Source organism: Ursus arctos, unplaced genomic scaffold, assembly GCF_023065955.2.
Source record: "Ursus arctos isolate Adak ecotype North America unplaced genomic scaffold, UrsArc2.0 scaffold_1, whole genome shotgun sequence".
Taxonomy (NCBI): domain Eukaryota; kingdom Metazoa; phylum Chordata; class Mammalia; order Carnivora; family Ursidae; genus Ursus; species Ursus arctos.
The window spans coordinates 78,108,750-78,133,770 of record NW_026622763.1 but is presented as its reverse complement, the minus strand read 5'-3'; the positions used below and the strand labels follow the sequence as shown (position 1 = coordinate 78,133,770).

The following is a 25,021-nucleotide window of genomic DNA, read 5'->3' as shown; positions in this document are numbered from 1 at the left end:
AGATTTTCATTTATCTTGGGATTCCATGCCCTCCTGGACCCCATACTTTCCCTGACTTTGTTGCCTGCTCATTCTTAGTCTCCTTTTGATGATTCCTTCTCATCTTTCGAATTTCTGAATGATGGAAAGGTCAGGACTCAGTTTTTGAACCTCTTTTCTTTTTCTATTTACATACATTATCTTGGTCACTAGTCTCAAGGCTTTAAATACAATCTATGGACTGAACACTCCCAAATTTATATTCCGGTCAGGACCTCTTTAACCTGAACACCAGATTCATATATCTAACTACCAATTTAGCATCTCCACTTAGATGTCTGAAGCTTATTAAACATAACATATCCACAAATGAACTCTTGATCTTTCCCCAATAAAAACGGATCTTCCCAAGTCTGCTGCATCTCCCTAACAACCTCATTTTCCAAATAGTCAGGCCTAAAATCTTGGTGTCTCCCTCTCTCTTATACCATACAACTAACCTGTCAGCTAATGTCGGTGTTCTGACTTCAAAATAAAAAATTAACCTTCCTTGGTTTTTCTTTTTTCTTTCATTCTCTATTTTCTGCTGCCTACCACCTAGTCCAAATCACATTACTTCTCTTGCCTGGTTCATTGCAACAGCCCCTGAATTAGTCTCACTGCTTCTGCTCTAGGTGCCTATTATCTATCACAGCAGCCAGAATGACCCATTAAAAACATAACTCAGGGGCGCCTGGGTGGCACAGCGGTTAAGCGTCTGCCTTCGGCTCAGGGCGTGATCCCGGCGTTATGGGATCGAGCCCCACATCAGGCTCTTCCGCTATGAGCCTGCTTCTTCCTCTCTCACTCCCTCCTCTTGTGCTCCCTCTCTCGCTGGCTGTCTCTATCTCTGTCAAATAAATAAATAAAATCTTTAAAAAAAATAAATAAATAAAATAAAATAAAATAAAAACATAACTCAGATTGGGTCACCTGGCTGGCCCAGTCAGTAGAGCATGCAAGTTTTGATCTCAGGGTTGTAAGCTCGAGCCGCACACTGGATGTAGAGATTACTTAAAAATAAAATCTTAAAAAAAACCCCATAACTCAGATTATAACTGCTAAAATCTTCCAGTGGCTTCCTATCTCATAGTAACAACCTAGTTATACAACGAGCTATAAGCCAGACAAAATCTGTCCCGACCCCCAGTCTTTCTGACCTCATCTCTTCTATTCCTTTTCTGACTGACTTCACTCCAGCCAAAAAGTTCCCTGTACACCAAATACACCAGAATCCCAGCTCCAGGACTTTGCGATTACTTTCCCTCTACATAGAATCTTCTTCCTTTGGACATGTGGACAGCCACATGATCTGCACTGAATGATTTCCTTATCTCTTGCAAAGTGTTAGCTCGTAAGTCACCTAATCTTAGTGAGGCCCTTCCTAATAACCTTGTTCAAAATTGAAACCTCCCCATCCCTAGCACACCCTATTCCCCTTCCTGATTTAATTTTCTCCATAGCACTTTTCATCTTTTAACACACTATTTGGTTTCCTTATTTAGATTATTGTCTGCCACTTCCCACTAGAATGTGGTGACACAAAGACAAGAATTTTTGTTTGTTTTGTTTATGGACATCTCCCCAGCACCCAAAACATATCAGAATATTACAGATATTCACTAGTTATAGAATTGCATGAATGTAACGCATTAGTGATTAAAACGAAACATTATTAACAGTGTGATGCAGTGGTTCCCAACTTTGCTACAGATTAGAATCACGTACGAAGCTTTTTTTAAAAAAATCGTAAAGTAGGGGTGCTTGGATGGCTCAGCCAGTTAAGCGTCTGACTCTTGATTTAGGCTTGGGTCATGATCTGAGGGTCAAGAGACCCAGCCCCACACTGGGCTCCGCACTGGGCATGAAGTCTGCTTATGATTCTCTTTCTCTCCCTCTGCCCCCCCACTTTTGCTTTCTCATAAAAAAAAAAAAAAACCCATAAAGTACAAGTCATACCTCTTATCAATTAAATCCAAATGTTTAGGAATGGAAGCCTGATATCAATATTTATTATTTTTTATAGTTTATTTAATTTTTTTAGTAATCTCTACACCCAGCGTGGGACTGGAACTCATGACCCTGCGATCAAGAGTCACATGCTCTTCTGACTGAGCCAGCCAGGCACTCCCATATTTCTTAAAAGATTCAATGTGTAGCAAAGTTTGGGAACTACCGCTGTATATTCTCAACCCTGCAAGTACATCAGAATAATCTGCAAAGCTTTCAGAGAAATATCTGACGCCCAGGGTGCCTCTCTTTCAGACTCTGAATAGACTGGTTTAGAGTGGGACCTGATGTTCAGTTGTGTGTTTTTTTTTTTTTTATTTTTAGTTCTCAAGGTGATTTTAATGTACAGACAAGGTTAAGAATGACTCACTTAAACAAAGGATGTACCAATCCAGCCATGGCTTTCTACTCACATTAATACCAAAAAAGAATCATTTTCAATAAAAGCTCAAATTTGATTTATGCCAATGTTACAACCCAAGGAACAGATCATGTTAGATAATCTACTTTTATTTAAAATCAAAGCATATGAATTATTAATTTTCAATTTGTATTAATTGAACCAATATTTGTGAAATACATTTTTTATTAAGGGGAATTAGTCCTAATGCATCCATCAAGATAATCACAATGGCAATAAAAACCAGAGTGCAGAAAATGTATCTGTTAAATTGGCTTTTTTGGACTTAATGTTGGACATCAAGGGAATCACTAGAATTGTAAGCCCCACGAGGGCAGGGGTTTTTGTCTCCTCCACACAAAATACTGCCTAGCACATATAGGCCTCAATAAACATTTACTGAAAGAATGAAGGATGAGAATAATAGGAAGCAACACTTTTATACATGGAAAATAATCCACTGTTCCTACACAGCCCATGTATTTTAATTTACCCTACTTCCAAAAAAAGAATTGAAGCAGCTCAAAATAAAGATATTAAAGCATTATAATCGTTAAATTACTGACAGAAGATATACAACCAAAAAAAGGGAGAATAATTTTGTGGAGCCATCTTAAATTAGAATTGCTATTTTTCTTTTCTTTTTTTTTTTTTAAAGATTTTATTTATTTATTCGACAGAGAGAGACAGCCAGCGAGAGAGGGAGCACAAGCAGGGGGAGTGGGAGAGGAAGAAGCAGGCTCCTAGTGGAGGAGCCTGATGTGGGGCTCGATCCCAGAACGCCGGGATCACGCCCTGAGCTGAAGGCAGACGCTTAACCGCTGTGCCACCCAGGCGCCCCAGAATTGCTATTTTTCTGTGTAGATTTTATAAAGTTGTAACCAATGCCCCGAAATTTTGAAAATATTTTTAAAAAATATTTTATTCATTTGAGAGAGAGAGAGAGAGAGCACAGAGAGGCAGAGGAAGAGGGAGAAGCAGGCTCCCCACTGAGCTGGGAGCCTGATGTGGGGCTGGATCCCAGAACCCTGGGATCATGACCTGAGCCAAAGGCAGACATTTAACTGACTGAGCCACCGAGGTGACCAAAAATATTTGTACTCAATGTTATAATAGCGAGAATTTTTATGTTGCTACATTTTTTACAAATACCTATACAATATTTAAGCTGGTATTATTTCTTTAGCAATTCCTGTATTGTTGGGCATTTAGATTGCTTCTGGTTTTCTACTTATAAAAACAGCACTACAAAAAAATATTCTAGATTTTTTTCTTCTCTTAGATAATTTCATTCATTATTTATGACTTTTTTTAAAGCATTCTTTTTTTAAAAAAATATTTAATTTATTTATTTGAGAGCAAGAGCGATAGAGAGCATGCAAGAGAGCACAAATGGTGGAGAGGGAGAAGCAGGCTGCCCACTGAGCAAGGGAGCCCAATGTGGGGCTCAATCCCAGGACCCTGGGATCATGACCTGAGCCGAAGGCAGCCACTCAAGCAACTGAGCCACCCAGGCGCCCCCATGATTTATGACTCTTCATATGTATTATCAAATTGCTTTCCAGGATTGTACCCTTACATTTTCCTATAGGCTATACCAGCCTCATTCTATCGAGACTACTAGAGTTTCATAAAGATAGAAAATATACATGACCTATAATCTCATGATTCAGAGACGACCTTATTAAAATTGGGCACATATTCTTCTGTCCTTACTATAATTTAAGAGTAGCAAAACTTACCATCTTCATATTGTTTTTTCCGAGTTGTACTTTTATCAAGTGATCCATCTAAAAAGCCTTTGCCAATCTCAGACCAAACCTGAAAATAGGAAAACATACCTATTATCTAGTAAAGTATATTTTCTAAGCAATACCAAGCAATCTAAGCCAATAATTGAGAATTCCTATCCTACCAACAGATCTGATAATTAAGCTCTCCCTTTTACGTGGGCTGCATAATCATTGACTCCATAGTCTCCGAGGATAGAGTGCAAATATATTTAATAATTTCAGTAAGGGCACTTTAAAACTAATTATAACTAGAAAGTCAAAGTTTCTTTTCTTTAAAATACGTAGGAATGGGGAAGAAAAGGACATGGCAGTAGAGTCCATTTTCAATTTTTTATTATAACAGTGCCAGTGGATGAATAAAATTCATAGGGAATTCCAAATTTTTACTTCACCTGTGATACTGATAAGCACTGGCTGAGATCCAGAAAAAAAGTTAAAATTAGTCTAAGGTTTGGAGATAATCAATAAAACAGGCTTCCAGTTATTTCAAAACTGGATAATTAGCCCCTGAAAAAAACTTTAGCTTATTTAATTTAAAAGTTGTGAAAGAACATAGGGAAAGAATACAACACTCATTAATCAATGCTAAATATTTAAATAATGATTAATAGTTAAGAGTCCTTAACTCTTACCTTACAAAGATATACCTTACAGATTTTTTTAAATGTGAAAAATTAAACTATTAAAAGTATTGTGAAATGTATAGTAAATGTTTATATTAGGGATACCCTTAAAGCAAGAAAGGAGTTTCTTTTTTTTTTTTTTTTTAAGATTTTATTTATTTATTTGAGAGAGCGAGCGAGTGAGCATGAGTAGGGGGGAGGGGCAGAAGGAGAGGGAAAAGCAGACTCCCCACTGAGCAGGGAGTCTGAGATGGGGCTCCATTACAGGACCCTGAGATCATGACCTGGGCCACTCAGGAGCCCTGGGAAAGAAGTTTCTAAGCATGACACAGAGCAGAGGGCAAAAATTCACGATGAGAAAGCTGAATTATTTAGCAACTCCATCCTAATGACAAAAAGCTGAACAGATTGAAAAATCACAACTCTTCTTAGACCCTAAAACAGGAGAGGACCCAGGGATTAAAGAAACTAGGGAAAACAGGAAGACAGGAAAGGGCCCAAGATTAAAGAGACAGGTGAAAGAGTTACCTCTTACCAGAGCAGAGACCCACAAGCAGAAACCACCTCAGGAACCAGTCCTGGGGTAGGAAAACTGGAACTGTAATTCACAAACAGCTGGAGGTTCAGTATACACAACTCTGTGAATTAAAAATTCCAGGAAGACTCAATTATAGGCTTAACCCCCCCAAAAAATATTGTGAGATTTACCTCCAAGAGCTCAACCACGTTCCCATAATAAATAACGAAGAGACTTCCCCTTAGGCTTCTGGCAGGGATGCTTGAAAAAAATTTCCTTGAAAAAGGAACTAATTTGAAATAAAACAGAGCACTCTGTTCTTCTTAACAAGGCCTGCCCTCATAGCCTAACCTGCTGGGGTTTTGTCAGAGCCTAACTGCCTGGGAGAAGGGAAATATCCAACTCCAGTCAGGGCTAGCATTTCGTGTGGAAGAAGGAAAGTACCAAACTCAGCCCATTTAGCCATCCTGTCCCACCTAAATGGGGAGGGGAAAAAACTGAGAAACATTCATGAAGTTCATGATCCAGAGGCACAGGCTCATGAAAAAACCAACACCTAATCATAGGACTGTGGGATGCTTCCCCTTTCCCCACACCTCACCATCACATTACTAAAGGTCTGTTTACACCAGTTTCTTTTACGCAGTATGTCATGTCCAGTGATCAACAAAAAAATTACAAGAGATACCAAAAGGTAAAAAACACAATTTGAAGAAAAAGAGCAAGCATCAGAACAAGATATGGAGGGGACATTGGAATTATCAAAGAATTAATCAACTAACCAATTAATTAATTTAGAGCATGCCAGTGGGGGTGGAGGTGGGAGGAGGGGCAGAGGGAGAAAGAGAACCTCAAGCAGGCTCCACGCCCACCATGGAGCCCAACTTGGGGCTTGTTCTCACAACCCCAGTCCACGACCCGAGCCAAAACCAAGAGTCAGATGCCCAACTGACTAAGCCACCCAGGCACCCCCAGAAATTTAAAACAACTCTGTTTAATATGCTGCTAAGAGTTCTAAAGGATCCCTAGGTAAAGGATAAAGTACACAGCATGCAAGAGCAGACAGGCAATGTAGGCAGAGAGATGGAAATCCTAATCACCAGAAAGAAATGCTAGGGATAAAAACCACTGTAGCAGAAATGAAGAATGCCTTTCATAGGCATATTAGTACATTGGTCACAGCTTAGGAAAGAATCTCTGAGCCAGAGGATACATCAACAGAATTCTCAAAAAACGTTTCTTATGAAACTAAACATACTCTTTTACCAGCAATCACACCTCTTGGTATTTACCCAAAGGAAGTTGGAAACTTATGTCCACACAAAAACCTGCACACAGCTGTTCACTGCAGCTTTGTTTCGGAACTGCCAAAACCGGGAAGCAACCAAGATGTCCTTTAGTAGATGAATAGATGAACTGTGGTACATCCAGACAATGCAGTACTATTCAGTGCTAAAAGAAACGAGCTATCAAGCCATGAAAAGACATGGATGAAGCTTAAATGCAAATGAAAAATAAGCCAATCTGAATCTGAGAAGTTTACATACTGATGATTCCAACTACATGACATTCTAGAAAAGGCAAAACTATGGATACAATAAAAAGGTCAGTGCTTGCCAGAAAGAGGAGGCAGGAGATGAATAGACAGAGGATTTTTAGGGCGGTGAAAATCCTTTGTATGATATTATAATGATAGCTATATGTCTTTATACATTGGTCCAAACCCACTGAAGGTACAATACCAACTGTGAACGCTTGGGGTAATTAAGATACATCAATATAGGTTCATCGTTGGAAAAAAATGTACAATTTTGGTAAGTGATGTCAATAATGAAGTGATGTCAATAATGGTGAAGGCTATGCATGTGTGGAAGCAATGGGTGAACAGGAAATCTCTGTATCTTCTTCTCAATTTTTTTCTCTTTTTGACAGGGAGAAGGAGAGAGAGAATCCCAAACAGGCTCAATCTCACAACCCCAAGATCATGACCTGAGCCGAGATCAAGAGTTGGATGCTTAACCAATTGGGCCACCCAGGTGCCACTTTCCTCTCAATTTTATTGTAAACCTGAAACTGCTTTAAAAAATAAAGCCTGTTTTTTTTTTAAAGCCCTATAAATGAAAACTGAGATAAAAATAAAGAGCTCTTGGGGTATCTGACTGGTTGAGTCAGTAGAGCATGCAACTCTTGATCTCAGGGTCACGAGTTCAAGCCCCACACTGGGCGTACAGGATACTTTAAAAAATAAAGAAAAAATTAAAAAAAAAAAAGCTCTTTCTGATTAGTAAAAAACACATCAATAGAAATAAGGGCAAAGGACACAAGAAAGTATCCCACAAAAGAAACACAAGTGTTCAATAAAAATATTACATATGTTTAACCTCATAAACAATAAAAAATATAAATTGTAATCATGAAATACCATCTTTGACTTATTACATATGCAAATATTTAAAGGACCAATAACTCTAAATGCCAGGGAAGAAGCACACGAATGGTGGTGGGAAAATAACTGGGACAATGTTTTTGGAGGGCATATCAGAAACACATTATGCAACTAAATGTGAGGAGTAGGTTTTTCAGTCTGACACCTGCGAGATCGGTGTACATCCCACAAGTGATGGCAACTCTCAGCTGTTGTCAGCCGAGCAGCCGTCGTGATGCAGTTGTCCTGGTCTCTGCAGGCAAACATTGGTTACTATTCCTGATGGCAGGACAGGACAACAGCAACACTGCGGTGCTTCAGACATTAAAAGATCATTTGAAGAAGCAATTTAAGTCATGTTTATGGTCTGAAAACTTTCCTTTAACAACTTCTAGTATTGTTAAGAGAATACCAGATTCCAAAAACACATAATTTGAAACGACTCAAACCCAAACTGAGAGACACTGCACAAAATAACCGGCCTGTATTTTTAAAAAATGTCAAGGCCACAACACAAAGAAAAACTGAGGAACTGTTCCGCATTAAAGAGATCTGACCACTGAAAGTAAAGAAATTTGAATACAGGCTACGGATAACAGTATTGTATGAATGTTCAATTTCCAAAATTTGAAAATTGTGTTGTCACTATATAAGATAATACCCTTGTTTTTAGGACATACAGACCAAAGTATTTAGGTGGAAAAAAGGCAAAATGTCCACTTTTCTCTCAAATGGTTCAGGTTAGAGTGGGAGCGATGAAAAGACAGATAGATAAACAAAGAGGTAGATAATGAACGACAAAAACAAAGGGGGCAAAATGTGGACAGCTAATGAACCTGGGTAAAAGACAGATGGGGGTTCCTTATACTAGTTGCAACTTTCCTCGAAGTTTGAAACTCTTTCTACATGAAGTTCTAAGGAAAGAATGAAAAATGAAGAGAAAGAAAAATACCATCATAAAAACAAATAGAATAGGTCATCCTGGAAATAACAGTGGACGTCTCTTTTAAAAAATGCTATCTTGGGACGCCCGGGTGGCTCAGTAGGTTAAACGTCTGTCTGCCTTTGGCTCAGGTCATAATCCCAGGGTCCTGGGATAGAGCCCTGCATCGGGCTCCCTGCTCAGCAGGGAACCTGCTTCTCCCTCTGCCTGCCTCTCTCTCTCTCTCTCTCTCTGGCAAATAAATAAATAAGATCTTTAAAAAAACAAATGCTATCTTGTTAACATGAAAAAAAATCAGACAATAACTGAGTCAAAAATTGATTCTTCATCAAAATATGAAAACATTTTAGGAATTCCTTAACCAATTTATTTTGCCTAGGTACACAGACTAGTTTAGTCTAGGAAGTGGAATTTAGAGTGATTTTTCCACCTTTATTTTTATACTCCTGAATATGTTGATAAGAAACGTATATTTTGCAATCATCAGACATATGTAATTAAACCATTTTAATAGGAAAAAGTATATTAAACAATGACAGGGTGTTAAGCCACAGTTTCTAGTGATTTTTATTCTAAACACATTATCCTGATTATTTAACCAAAATGTTTTTGAAGATTTGAATAAAATAAGGAATAATTTCTCAGAGACCCAAAATGCAGCAAAATGACCCAAGTATTATTTGAACCAAATAACTTAATATTGAGATTAAGTAATTTAATACTGAGACTGATAAAAATAGAGAATAAAATAAATTCCATATGCAAATCTAGAAAGAAAAGTAAATCAAATTTAGACTGAATTAGCCTTTCTTCAAATCATAGTCATTTCATTAACATTTTAATGTTCCACTGGCTTTAATTTCTTTCTATATGGGACATAGTCTAGTTCTATTACAGTTTTTCTCTTTATTCTAGAATTCAGTATTATTTTATAACACACTTGATAAGTATTAAAAAGGAAATTTCTTTAGTCATCTGCTTTTTAAATTTTAAAAATTGCTTAAAAAAATTCTTACATTTTTTAGAAATACAATTATCTTTGCTTGCATTGCTATTTTACCCCAAAACAAGAAAATTCTACACTAAAGATCTTAAACCTTCTTTTCTTGAGAGGCAAAGTCTCTCAAATCGGTTATTAAACTATCCAATTTAATGAAAGAATAATTTTAAATTTGTCCCAAGACTTACTGTGCCATGATTCTTCTGGAAGTGAATGACTTCCTGGTCATCTTCAAATGTACTACCCATTACCATCTGTGTAACAGACTTCATAGCAAAACCAAGCATATGCTGGCAGAGGGGTACATGCTGGGACTCTGGGTAGGAGAGCCATTTATCTAATAATTCTTCTGAAAGCTGAAAGAGAACAGAAGCCCACAATGATTTATTATTTCCTCTTGCTAAACCTTAGAAAAATTCAGCAGGTAGATTAATTTCATAGTTCAACTCTAATCAAAGTAAACATTCAGGTATTTACTTAATTTGTCTGGCTAACACTGGCTTCACGTATAATTATACCCTCAACTGTTCAGGTTCAGATTCTGTCCAAAGGTTGATTTGCAAAACAAAACAGAACAGCTACCACAATAATAAAAACAGAAAATATAAGTTAAAAGTTCAAGAGTTGGAAAAACCTTAAACCTAACAGAAATTAAGAGACTAAAATCTTAGTCTCTAATTAAAAATAATAAAGGTTCTAAAATTTAAATGTATATATAAAATATATGTAAAATAATTTAAAAAAATAAATAATAAAAAACAAAGGTTCATCATAGTGCCTGTGATATGGTAAATAATCAATAAACATATGAATATGTAAAACCCTACACAGGCTTCAGTGACAGAAACCTCTCAGTCTCTTTGTCATTCCTTCATTCAACAAATATTTATTAAATCCCTTATGGAATAAAAACAGTGGGTAGTAAGAGATCAAAAGCTTTGGAGTCAGGGGCGCCAGGGTGGCACAGCGGTTAAGCGTCTGCCTTCGGCTCAGAGCGTGATCCCGGCGTTATGGGATCGAGCCCCACATCAGGCTCCTCCGCTATGAGCCTGCTTCTTCCTCTCCCACTCCCCCTGTTTGTGTTCCCTCTTTCACTGGCTGTCTCTATCTCTGTCAAATAAATAAATAAAATCTTAAAAAAAAAAAAAAAAGCTTTGGAGTCAGAAAAACCTTGGTTTTCCTTCTAGCTCTGTCACCCAGAAGCAATGTGACTTTGAGCAATTTGCTTGACTCTTCCAAGGTTCAGGTGTCTCCACAAGTAAACGCAGACGACATCTCCTACCTTGTGTGGCTGCTGTGATAGGGATAATTATACCTGTGTCACATAATGGAGGAAAGGTTTTGTGAGGTAATATACTTCAATTTAAGTTCCTTTCCCATACCAAATCCATGGAAGTTTTGTCACAGTATAAAGGATTAAAATTGTTGTGAAAAAGAGAGTACATGTTCAAAATGAAAAGAATCTCACTACATAGGTTTATACCAACTTAAAGTGACATATCTGGAATGTAATACTTTTTTTTTTTTTTTTGAGAAAGGGAAGCTTTAATGATTCCATAGTATCAAGATTAATGAGTTGAACCAGTTAATATACTTTTTTTTTAAAGATTTTATTTATTCATTTTAGAGACAGAGAGAGAGAGCAAGCATAAGCAGGGGAAGTGGCAGGCAGAAGGGGAGGGAGAAGCAGGCTCCTGGCAGAGCAGGGAGCCTGATGCAGGACTTGATCCCAGGACCCCAGGATCATGACCTGAGCCAAAGGCAGATGCTTAACCAACTGAGCCACCCAAGCGCCCCTGAACCAGTTAATATACTTTAAAAGAACTTTTTGAGATGGGAGAACTATGAAGAAAACAAGAATATAATGATTAAAACAGAACATAACTACGTAATTTAAAAATTACTTTCATGTTGTGAACAAAATAATCCCAGATCCTTTAAAAACTTAGAGTTCTATAGTTATTACTGAAGTTCACATAACCTCATACTAAAATGTGAAAAATTATTTTGGAAACAAACCATTAAAGTGAGGCTATTTCTTGGCAAAATTAGAAGAGCCAATTTAAGTTTGACTACAGATAATCACAGAAGTTCCAAATGTGGAAGGTAAATATTGAGGGTAAAAAAGCTTTCTTGTAGAAAAAACAGAACATATTAATAGATATGAAATAAACCCATAAGATTTCCTTTGTCTAAACATCAAAGTTCTTTTGCTTCGGAAAACATTATTTTCCTTAATGAGCATGGGATTTTATCTCAAAACTCTAGGAAAAGTATGTAACTTGCAACTGTCTCAGATTCATGCACAGAACTAGGAAACCCAACTGAGTGTAAGTGTTCACCCATTCTGATACTGAGGTCGCCAGACCTTACCTTTTTCATCGCTCAGTCTACTCCTGAATATCTAATCCTTTTAAGTAAGTTGTCAGGCCAAAGACCATGTGACAAAGCTACACCCTCATAATTAATGATCTTAGTATGAAGTCATTTGTTTGAATTTATTCCAAGTATTACATGTCAATGCTGAGCCCTTACCTTGATCCTTACATTTAAAGGAGAATTTACTTTGGTATAAAGTGTACGTTCCATTGCTTTATTTGTTCACTTAATTTTCAAAATGCTTACACTGTTGTCTCACTGTTAAGTACATGTCTTTTTTCCACTAATTTGAAATGCCACTCATTATACACAGATTCCCATATGAACTTGGGATTTTTTCTGGACGTGATCTATTTTGTCGACTACACATATGCCACCATTACAACTTTGAAAATCTGTTGTTATGTTTATGTTTCCTATTACTATTCTTTCTTTTTTTTCTTCCAAACTTCTATTTAAATTCTAAATAGTTAACATATAGTGTAATGTTGGTTTCAGGAGTAGAATTTAGTGATTTATCACTTACATATAACACCCAGTGCACTTCATAACCAATACCTTCCTTAATACCCATCACCTATTTAGCCCATCCCCCAGCCACCTCCTTCCATCAACCCTCAGTTTGTGCTTTATTGTTAAGAGTCTCTTGGGGTGCCTGGGTGACTCCATTGGTTGAGCATCTGACTCTTGATTTCGGCTCAGGTCATAACCTCAGGGTTGTGAGATTGATGCAAGTTGGGCTCCATGCTCAGTGGGGAGTCTGCTTTTCTCTCTCTCCTTCTCCTCCTCCCCCACCCCCATTCCCGTTCATGCTCTCTCTCTAAAATAAATAAATGAATCTTAAAAAAAAAAAAAGTCTTTTATGGTTTGCCTCCCCCCCTTCTCCTGCCCCCCTTCCCACACGTTCATCTGTTTTGTTTCCTAAAATCACATGAGTGAAACCATATGGTATTTGTCTTTCTCTGACTTGTTTCGCTTAGAATAATATACTCTAGGGGCGCCTGGGTGGCACAGCACTTAAGCGTCTGCCTTCGGCTCAGGGCGTGATCCCGGCGTTATGGGATCGAGCCCCACATCAGGCTCCTCCACTGTGAGCCTGCTTCTTCCTCTCCCACTCCCCCTGCTTGTGTTCCCTCTCTCGCTGGCTGTCTCTATCTCTGTCAAATAAATAAATGAAATCTTTAAAAAAAAAAAAAAAAGAATATACTCTAGCTCCAACCATGTTGATGCAAATGGCAAGATTTCTAATTTTTTGATGGCTGAGTAATATTCCATTGTGTGTGTATGTATATATACATACATACACATACCACTTGTTCTTTACCCATTCATCAGTCAATGGGCATTTTGGCTTTTTCCATAGTTTGGCTATTGTTGATACTGCTGCTATAAGCATTGGGATGCATGTGCCCCTTCAAATCTTTATTTTTGTATCCTTTGGGTAAATACCTAGAAGTGCAATTGCTGGATTGTAGGGTAGTTCTATTTTTAACTTTTGGAGGAACTGTTTTCCATACTGTTTTCCAGAATGGCTGCACCAGTTTGCATTCCCAACAACAGTGTAAGAGGGTTCCCCTTTCTCTGCATCCTCATCAACATCTGTTGTTTACTGTGTTAATTTTAGCCATTCTGACAGGTGTGAGGTGGTATCTCATTGTGGTTTTGATTTGTATTTCCTGATGATGAGTGATGTTTAGCATTTTTTCATGTGTCTGTCAGCCATCTGGATGTCTTCTTTGGAAAAATGTCTATGTCTTCTGCCCAATTCTTAACTGGATTATTTGTTTTCTGGGTGTTGAGTTTGCGGAGTTCTTTATAGATTTTGGATACTAACCCATTATCAGATATGTCATTTATAAATATCTTCTCCCATTCTGTAGGCAGCCTTTTAGTTTTGGTGACTGTTTCCTTCGCTGTGCAGAAGCTTTTTATCCTGATGAAGTCCCAATAGTTCATTTCTGCTTTTATTTCCCCTGCCTCCAGCGACATGTCTTGTAGGAAGTTGCTACGGCCAAGATTAAAGAGGTTGCTGCCTGCGTTCTCCTCTACAATTTTGATGGATTCCTGTCTCACATTTAGGTCTTTCATCCTTTTTAAATTTATTTTTGTGTCCGGTGTAGGAAAGTGGTCCAGTCTCATTCTTCTGCACGTCGCTATCCTGTTTTTCCAACACTATTTGTTGAAGAGACATTTTTTTTCCATTGGATATTCTTTCCTGCTTTGTCAAAGATTAGTTGACCAAAAAGTTGTGGGTCCATTTCTGGATTTTCTATTCTGTTCCATTGATCTATGTGTCTGTTTTTCTGCCAGTATCATACTCTCTTGTTGATTACAGCTTTGTAATATAGCTTGAAGTCTGGAATCGTGATGCCTCCCATTTTGCTTTTCTTTTTCAGGATTCCTTTGGGTATTGGGGGTCTCTTGTGGTTCCATACAAACTTTACAATTGTTTGTTCTAGCTCTGTGAAAAATGTTGGTGGTATTTTGATAGGCACTGCATTGAATGTGCAGATTGCTTTGGTTAGTATAGACATTTTAGCAATGTTTGTTCTTCCAATCCATGAGCATGGAATTTTTTCCCATTTCTTTGTGTTCTCTTCTATTTCTTTCATAAGTGTTCTATACTTTTCAGAGTACGGATCTTTTACCTCTTTGGTTAGGTTTATTCCTAGGTATCTTATTGTTTTTGGCGCAATTGTAAATGGAATCAATTCCTTGATTTCTCTTTCTGCTGCTTCATTATTGGTGTACAGAAATGCAATAGATTTCTGTACATTGATTTTATATCCTGTGACTTTGCTTAATTCATGTATTAGTTCTAGCAATTTTTTGGTGGAGTCTTTCAGGTTTTCTATATACAGTAACACGTCATCTGCAAATAGTGAAGGTTTGACTTCTTCCTTACTGATCTGGATGCCTTTTATTTTTTTTGTTGTTGTTGTCTGATTGCCAGGGCTAAGACTTCCAGTACTAAGGTGAATGAATAGTAATGGTGAGAGTGGAAATTCCTGTATAATTCCTGACCATAAGGGAAAAGCTCTGAGTTTTTCCCCAGTGAGGATATTTGCTGTGGGTCTTTCATATCTGGCTTTTATGATTTTGAGGTATGTTCCATCTTTGTTGAGAGTTTTGTATCAAGAATAGATGCACATTTTGTTAATTTTTTCTGCATCTACTGAGTGGATCATGTGGTTCTTATCCTTTCTTTCATTAATGTGGTGTACCACGTTGATTGATTTGCAAATGCTAAATCACCCTAGCAGCCCAGGAATAAATCTCATGGTGATGGGATTCTTCCCATGATGGTGATGGTCCTGGTGAAGAATTCTTCTAATGTACTATTGGATTTTATTTGCTAGTATCCTGTTGAGAATTTTTGCATCCATGTTCATCAGGGAATGTATTGGCCTGTAATTCTCCTTTTTACTGGTGTCTTTGTCTGGTTTTGGAATCATAGAATGAGTTTGGAAGTTTTCCTTCCATTTCTATTTTTTGAAAAAGTTTGAGAAGAATAGAGGTTTTAACTCTTTTTTAATGTCTGGTAGATCTCCTGGGAAGCCAGTTAGCCCTGAACTTTTGTTTGTTGGGAGATTTTTTGATCACTGACTCAATTTCTCTGCTGGTTATGCATCTATTCAAATTTTCTATTTCTGTTTCAGTTTTGGTAGTTTCAGATTGCAGTTTTTTGGCATATAATTTTCCATAATATTCCCTTATGATTATTTGTATTTCTGTGGTGTTGGTTGTGATCTCTCCTTTTTCATTCATGATTTTTTACTTGGGTCCTTTCTCTTTTCTTTTTGATAAGTCTGGCTAGGGGATTATCAATTTATTAACTCTTTCAAAAAACCAACACTTAGTTTTGTTGATCTGTTCTAATGGCTTTTTGATTTCTGTATCATTGGTTTTTGCTCTAATCTTTATTATTTCCCTTCTTCTGCTGGCTTTAGGCTTTATTTGCGGGGTGTCCCCCCCCCCCCCAGCTCCTTAAGGTGTAAGGTTAGGCTATATATTTGAGACTTTTCTTGCTACTTGAGTTAGTTCTATATTACAATATACTTCCCTCTTAGGACTGCCTTTGCAGTATCCCAAAGGTTTCAGACTGTCCTGTTTTCATTTTCATTTGCTTCCATGTATTTTTGTATTTCTTCTTTAATTTCTAATTAACCCATTCATTCTTTAGTAGGATGTTCTTTAATCTACATGTATTTGTGGTCTTTCCAAATTTTTTCTTGTGGTTGACTTCAAGTTTCATAGTGTTGTGGTCTGAAAGTATGCATGGTATGATCTCAATCTTTTTGTACTTCTTGAGGGCTGATTTGTGACCCAGTATGTGATCTATTCTGGAGAATGTTCCATGTGCACTTGAAAAGAATGCATATTCCACTACTTTAGGATGAAATGTTCTGAATATATGTTAAGTCCATCTGGTCCAGTGTATTATTCAAAGCTCTTTTTCCTTGTTGATTTTCTACTTAAATGATCTGTCCATTCCTGTAAGTGGAATGTTAAAGTCCCCTACTATTATTGTATTATTATCAGAGTTTCTTTTTTTTTTAAGATTTTATTTATTTATTTTTTGACAGAGAGAGAGAGAGAGAGAGAGAGAGAATGAACACAAGCAGGGGGAGTGGAAGGCAGAGGGAGAGGGAGAAGCTGCTCCTTGCTGAGCAAGGAGCCCGATGAGGGGCTGGATCCCAGGACCCTGGGATCATGACCTGAGCTGAAGGCAGATGCTTAACTGACTGAGCCATCCAGGTGCCCCATCAATGAGTTTATGTTTGTAATTGATTTATATATTTGGGTGCTCCCAAGTTGAGGACATAAATATTTACAATTGTTAGATCTTCCTGATGGATAGACCCCTTAATTTTAATACAATGCCTTTCTTCATCTCTTGTTACAGTCTTTGGTCTAAAATCTACTTTGTCTGATATAAATAGGGCTTCTCTGGCTTTCTTTCAGTAGCCATTAGCATGATAGATGGTTTTCTATCTCCTCACTTTCAATCTACAGATGTCTTTAGGTCTAAAATGAGTCTCTTGTAGGCAGCGTACAGATGGGTCTTTTTTTTTAAATCCATTCTGATACCCTATGTCTTTTGATTGGAGCATTTTTCCTTTTATATTCAGAGTGATTATTGAAAGATATGAATTTAGTGCCATTGTGTTACCTGTAAAGTTGGTGTTTGTGGTTATTTCTCTGTTCTTTTCTAGTCTTTATTGCTTTTGGTCTTTTTCCTCCCCACTCAAAGAGTCCCCTTTACTATTTCTTGCAGGATTGGTTCAGTGGTCATGAACTCCTTTAGTTTTTGTTTCTCTGGGAAACTCTTTCTCTCTCCTTCTCTTCTGAATGACAGCCTTGCTGGACAAAGTAGTCTTGGCTGCATATTTTTTTCCCATTCAGCATGTTGAATATAGCATGTCACTTTCATCTGGCCAGTCAAGTTTCTGTGGAGAGATCTGCTGTGAACCTGATCTGTCTTCCCTTGGAGGTTAAGGACTTTTTTTCCCTTGCTGCTTTCAGGATTCTTTCGTTTGTCTGTGGATTTGATAAATTTGACTATCATACATCTTCGTGATGGATGGCTTTTGTTGAATTTAATGGGAGTTCTCTGTGCTTCTTGGATTTCAATGTCTGTTCCCTTCCCCAGATTAGGGAAGTTTTCAGCTATAATTTCCTCAAATAAACCTTCTGCTTCTTTTTCTTTCTCCTGGGACTCCTGTGATACATATGTTATTACATCTTAAGGAGTTGCTGAGTTCCCTAAGTCTACATTCGTGATCCAATACCTTTCCCTCTTTTTTTTCAGCTTTGTTATTTTCCATAATTTTATCTTCTATATCACTGATTTGTTCCTCTGTCATCCATCCTTGTCGTCACTGCATTTAGTTGGTTTTGCATCTTGGTTATAGCATTTTTTATTTCGGCCTGATTAGTTTTTAGTTCTTTTATCTCTGCAGTAAGGGATTCTTTAGTGTATTCTATGCTCTTCTCAAGCCCAGCTAGGGTATTTATGATTATTATTTTAAATTCTGGTTCAGACATCTTACTTGTATCCGTTTTAATAAATCCCTGGCCATGAATTCTTCCTGTTCTTTCTTTTGAGGTCATTTCCTCTGTGTGTGTGTGTGTGTGTGTGTGTGTGTGTGTGTGAGAGAGAGAGAGAGAGAGAGAGAGATAGTTAGGAAAGCCTGTTGTATTCCTGCTCCTGAAAGTGATGGCTATATTAAGAAGAGGTCCAAGGAGCATCTGGGTGGCTCAGTAACCTACTGAGCGCCCAAATCTTGATTTCGGCTCAGGTCATGATCTCAGGGTCATGAGATTGAGCCTTGTGCTGGGTTCCGCACTCATCAGGGAGTCTGCTTGAGATTCTCTCTCTCCTTCTGCCCTCCCCCTGCTCTCTCTCAAAAATAAATAAATCTTTTAAAAAAGGGGGGGGGGGGTCAAAAGAAAAAGTTAGATCCTACTTCTCCAAAAACTGAAGCTTTGTGGCATTCTATGATCAGTACATTTGGTGCATGCAAGGGGTTTGTGATGGTCTTCTGGGAGTGGGGCCTGCTGGGCTGATTGTCAGCAGACTTGCCCTAGTGGAGATGCAAGGCTCGGGCGGGTGGGGTGGGCGGGGGTGGGGGGGGGCGGTGGCCGGGCTTGGTGTAGCAGCTCTGGCCTCCACAAGGTGGCACTGTTTTGATCCCTGAAGTTGGTCAGTGCTGATGGCAGTGCAGAAAATGGTGTTGCCACGACCTTAGTCCCCATAGGAGGAAGCTTGCACCTGCCACTCTTTAGGAAACCTTCACAGAAGAGCAAACAATCACCTTGTGTCCCCAGCTTCCTCCAGCTCCCAGCCCTCGCCCTGCCTGTGTCAGAGCTGTCCGCCTGCCAGGTGGCACAGCACTCTTGTGTTTTATCTCAGTTGCGCAGCTGGGTTTCAGAACTCCAAATTTTGGATATCCTAGTTTATCTTCTGGGGTAGGGTCTCACTGCGCTGTGGGCGGTGCCGGTTTGTTCCAGAAATCAGTTGCAAAACCACGCAGTGGGTCGGAGTTTATGGTAAAGCACAGCTAAAAGCCAGTACCAAGGTTTGCTACCCTCAGCTGGTGTCTTTCTTCCTATGCTAGGGAACGGGCAACTCAATGGTGCCTGTCAGGTCTTTTGTCCCCAGAGGAGCCATGTCCCCACTCCCAAATGCACTCCAAGCAGGGGAACTGCTTCTCCCTGTGCAACCCAGAGGATCCTCTGATCACTCAGCCCATTCCTGGGTTTCCACCCGCCTTCTCCACTGGAGCACTGCTAAGCCCACCAGGCGCGGTCCTGGTAATGATGGCACAGATCTCTGAACTTCAGACTCCATGCTTCATTGTTTATAAAACTTGCAGTGTTTAGCCCCTCTTTCTCCCAGTCAATGGTTTTGAGGAAAGAGTTTCTCTTGTAAAATTCCCAGCATGTGCTTTCACTCTTTCTCTCTGTCCTTTCTCTCTTGTTCCTCTCTCCATGATCAGGGCTGCCTCCCCTTTGCAGCACCTGCAGCTCTTCTCTCCCTCAAATCAACTCTCCACAGCTCCTACTTTACATGATACAGTGGTTTTTTTCTACCTCTAGTTGTGTAGTTTTGCTATCTCAGTCCTCAGATCTATTTCTTGGTGTTCAAAATGATCTGATATTTATCTAGCTATGTTTGAGGGACAAGGCAAGCCTAGGGTCCCCTTACTTTTCTGCCATCTTAACTCCTCCTACTATTCTCTTTCAAAATGTTCCAGAAGAGAGGCTGACTTCCAGAATGGTGGAGTGAGGGCCTTGGTGATATTGTTCTCCCTCTAAAATAGTGCAAACACACACAAACCAACCAAACATGTTGTAGCATGTTGGGTTAACCAAAACCCAGTGCTCACTGAGAAGTATCTATTCAACAAAAACTGAACCTCGGTAAAATGGTGGAGTTTGTGATGTTTTAACTCAAGGTTATTTCCAGCTTTCTTCTCTCCCCAGCTCAGTAGTAGCATTGTGGCCAAAAGCCAACAGCATTGGAGACACCGGAGACTTGACATCTTTGGAGTGTCATTAAAGGTTCATCACCACTGATCACTAAAATGGTCACTAAAAATGGAGTAGGGAATCCCAAGACTCTCTCCCTCTCCAAAAGCAAGTAATGAGCTGTCTAAAACTGTCAGAATCAGCTTCCAAAAAACTCTATAATGCAGTAAAAAACTTACAACATCCAGGGGAAAGCTCAGTTAAGAAAGAAGCTGCTTCTTTGTGGCAAGTAAGCACTGTGGCATTTTAAACAACCCGCCTACTAGCCAGCCCCAAACCCCAGATAGGCAGGAGCTGTGAGAACAGCAAGTAGTCCATATTCCTGGTGCAGAGTGCTAGGAAGAAATAAAGACATTATACTCCAAGAATTGTAGCTATGAGTCTCAACCTGCCTGGCAGTTCCCATCAAGGATTGGTGCAAAGGCCTCCCTTTGTTTTGCACAACCCAACATTCCCAGAGTGCTCCCAGCACACGTTCTTGGGTGGCTTCTGCCCAAAATGTTTAAAGGCACAGGCATTGGCCACAGCAGCTGGGGCAAGAAACAATACTTGGAACAAGCAATAAACAGGCAAGAAGCCTGGAAAGGAAGAGGTTAGGACAAGAGATAAATGTGGGACTCTTTTGAAAGTTTCTCCATATACCAGGGAATTAAGAAAGCCATACACATACCAAAGAGCAGGACACATGCTCAGAGAAGGCCTGAGAAGACTAACCTTCATATATGACAGGTCTTCTGGCTCCATACAAGTAGGAAGTAGAAGCTAAGGTGGATTTATAAAAGGCCTAGGTAAGTGTTAAAGGAAGGCCCAAAGGCAAAGCCAATCTACAAATACCAGAAGAGCATTTTTTCTTTTTACTTCTCTTTTGTCAAGTGTTTAAGGTAAATCTGTCAAAACACCAGCTGCCCATTAATCTAACAGATGTTTCAGTGGCTGCACATGAGAAGAATACAGACCTTCCAAAAACAGTTCAGGAAAGACACTAAATAAGCAAGCAGCAATATCCCGCAACAAAGAGCAAGAACAAACTCTGAGGATGATAAAGAATCTGATTTCAAGAGTTGCCACCCACAGCTGTGGATCTCCAACAGTCTGGATCTCAGTCCTGGGGACACGGGATCTTTCTTGGGCCCTCTCAGCCCTAAACTGATGACTGCTCCTTATACTTGCTATTCACATATTCTTTAGAGTTCTCCTTACTTCGGACTAGCCAATCTCTCACTACCCCAACCCTCTGTTGCACTTAACAATTCTTTATATTAAACTTTCCCTGTTTAAGTAATTGTGTGCTTTCTCCCACCTGATTGGACCCGCAATGATAAAGACCTTTAGAAACACTAACCAAGTTTTTCTTGGGGAAGGTACTCCAGAGCCTAAAGACATTAAAAATATAATAGAATGTTTGGCAATAAAACAAGAAAGAAAGAAAAGGTATTAGAATTGGAAAAGAAATAAAACTGTCCATTAATCTCAGATACCAGGATAAACCATTAGAGTTAAAAAGGAAATCTAGCAAGGTTAATGAGTACCAGGTCAATATGCAAAAATCAATTGTATACTTCAGCAAAAAACAAAAAGTGAAATTTAAAAACATTACCATTTATGATAGCATCAAAACCCCACTAAATATCTAGGAGTAAATTTAATAAAAGATGTACAAGACCTTTACACTGAAAAGTAAAAAAAAAAAAAAAAAAATTAAGAAAAACTACAGACCAAAATAAGTGGAAGGGTACTCTTCCATGTTCATGGATTAGAAGTTCCCATAATACATGAAGATAACTTTACATAAATCAAGTGACGTACACAATCACCTGATTTATGATAAAGGTAACATTACAGTACAATAGAAGAAAGATGATTCTCAGAACAAGTCTGAGAACAAAACTTAAATGAATATCTTCATGATATTAGGATAAATAAAGATATCTTACATAGGACACAAAATGCAGTAACCATAAAGGCAAAAAAACAGTAAGCTGAACTACACTAAAATTAGTATTTGTTCATCAAAACACAAGTTTAAGAGTATATAAAACTAAGACACAAAGGAAGATAATTAATATATCCAGTAAAGTTCTTAAATTTGGAAATTTTAAAAACCTCTTAAAAATAAAAAAAAAATAGGGGCGCCTGGGTGGCTCAAATGGTTAAGCGTCTGCCTTCAGCTCAGGTCATGATCTCCAGTTCCTGGGATCGAGCCCCACTTTGGGCTTCCAGCTCAGCGGGAGTCTGCTTCTCCCTCTCCCTCTGCCTCTTCCTCTGCTAGATAAAATCTTTAAAAAATAAAAATTAAAAAAACAAGAGAAAATCCCAAAGAAAAATGGGCAAAAGACTTGAAATAATGGTACACCAAAGTGAACGTCCAACAAATGAAAAGAATGTTCATTTTTATTAGCCATCAGGAAAACACAAATTAAAATCACAGTGAGAAACTTCTATTCATCTACCAATATCAAGGAACAGTGAAGATGGAACCCTTACACACTGCTGTTAGACTGTAAATGGTAAAACCACTCTGAAAAATTATTTGGAAGCATCTTTTTTTTAAAGATTTATTTATTTATTTTAAAGAGAGAGCGAGCACAGGGGTGGAGGGCAGAGGGAGAGTGAGAATCCCAAGCAGACTCGCCGTTGAGTGTGTAGCCCAACATGGGGCTCAATCCCACAACCCACGAGATCGCAACCCCAGCCGAAACCAAGAGTCAGAGGCTCAACCAACTGAGCCACTGAGGCGCCCCAGGAACATTTTCTAATGTATGAATTCATTTAATCCTTAATACTATGAGGCAAGTAACCATTATTAACTTCATTTTACAAATGAGGAAATGTGTCACAGAAAAAAAATAAGATGCCCAAAGCTACATAACAAAAATCACAGAATTCGTATTCCAACCCAGACAGTCTGATGAAGAGCCCAAGCGGTCAACCACTATGCCCCTATGTAAGTAAAAAAGGTAGGAAGTACATCCTTAGAGTAACCAACTACGTTCTTGTTAGATAAGATAGAAGGTAAAACAACAAGATCGTTGAAATTCAAAAACAGAAGGTGTGGGGCACCTGGGTGGCTCAGTGGGTTAAGCGTGGGACTCTTGATTTTGGCTCAGGTCAGGATCCTCAGGGTTGTGAGATCAAGCCCAGCATCGGGCTCAGTGGGAGTCTGCTTAAGATTCTGTCTCTCCCTATCCCTCCCCTCAAGGCACTCTCTCTCTCTAAGTAAATAAATCTAAAAAAAAAAAAAAAAAAAAAAAAATAGAGGGGCACCTGGGTAATTCAGCTGGTTAAGCATCTGACTTCAGCTCAGTCATGATCTTGGGGTCTTGGGATTGAGCCCTGCTTGTCCCTCTCCTTCTCCCCCTGCCCATGCTCTCTCTTTCTCTCTCAAATAAATAAATACAATCTTAAAAAAAAAAAAAAAGGTGTTCTGAGATTGAGGATCAGGATGTGGGCCAAGAATAGATTTAGGAGTAAGAGAAATACAAAGTGGTAAAAAGTTTGCTGTCAGAAACTCGGAGATTGAGACTGGTTCCAACATTTAACAAAAGGAATGCTTTTCTGCAGTATCACTATATTTAGTAAAAGACCCAGTACTTGGTAACCGCTGGACATAACCCTTCATGACGGCAGCTCTTTATCCTGGTAATCTTAGCACCAAGCAGTGCCTGGCAAATCTTAGGTGCTCAATAAATATTTAGTGAATAAAACCAACTCTCTTTTTCAAAATGGCTATCCTGCCTCAACTACAAAGAATAAGTTATGTTTTTGACAGAGAGTAAGAACTCTCTCAAAAGTTATTAAATACTTCTTTAAATATGCAATTCTGTCTATTAGGAATGTATGTCATGACCCTATATGTAAAGTCACTGAATATCAGATCTTTCACTTTATAAAATTTGGCTTTTTACAAAGAACAGTTTTTGATTTTTCAAAAAGAAAAAAAAATCTGATGAAAATAGTCAACAACGCAGTAACATCAGCAGGAAACAATTCTTCCCAAATCAAGTCCTACATATTAGTGGCTTCCAGAAGAATCAAGGAAATCAAATACATAATCCTAAAAAGTCCATGAATAAAAGGCTTTGTTCTTGGAGAAAATTCAATAAGCTGACTTTCGGTTTTAATTCTTCAGTGGATTATTACGAGTTGTTCCTAATGAAAATTCAAATATTCAGACTATCACTGACAGGTGAGTAGTTCAGTTTTTTTTTAATTGTACAGTAATACAGATCAATGGAAAAGAAAATCAAATAATATAAAATATAGAAATTAATTTAAATCACCCTAAACTCAACCCAGACGAAGATAACTACTTACGACATTTTTGTACGTACATATATCCATCTATGTGTGCACACATGTGTGTATATAGATATGTTTTGGAAAACGTAATAATACATACAAACTGTTTTGTACGCTGGTTTTTTCACTTGGCATTATGTTATAGGTTGAAATTTTATCCCCAAAATGATCTTACAGTCTTAACCCCCAGTACCTGTGAATATGACCTTTTTGGGCAATGCGGTCTTTACAGATGATCAAGTTAAGATGAGCCCATTAGGGTGGACCTTAGTCCAATAAGACTGTGTCCTTATAAAAAGGGGGCACACGCACAGACCTCCTTGTCAACATGAAGGCAGAGAATGCAGTGATCCACCTACACGCCAAGGAACACCAGAGATTGCCAGCAAACCACGAGAAACGAAGGAAGAGGCCTGGAACAGATTCTCCCTCACGGCGCTCAGAAGAAACCAACCCTGCCGACACCTTGATCTTGGATTTCTAGCCTCCAGACTTGGAGACAATAAATTTCTGTTGTTTAAGACACCAAGCCCGGGATACATTGTTATGCCAGCCCTAGCAAACTAATAAACCATCTTAA

At 38.5% G+C, this 25,021-nt stretch overlaps 1 protein-coding gene across 1 annotated transcript in view; it reads right to left on the bottom strand.

The window, feature by feature from the left end:
• Positions 1-25,021, bottom strand: part of LOC113250565 (cytochrome P450 20A1) — a 63,827-nt gene that overhangs the window by 21,118 nt on the left and 17,688 nt on the right. The window contains exons 5-6 of the mRNA XM_026492145.4: positions 9,918-10,085; positions 4,171-4,249 (exon numbers count right to left, since the gene is read on the bottom strand). Of these exons, the coding sequence (XP_026347930.2) occupies positions 4,171-4,249; positions 9,918-10,085 (247 nt within the window). The remainder of the gene's footprint in view (positions 1-4,170; positions 4,250-9,917; positions 10,086-25,021) is intronic.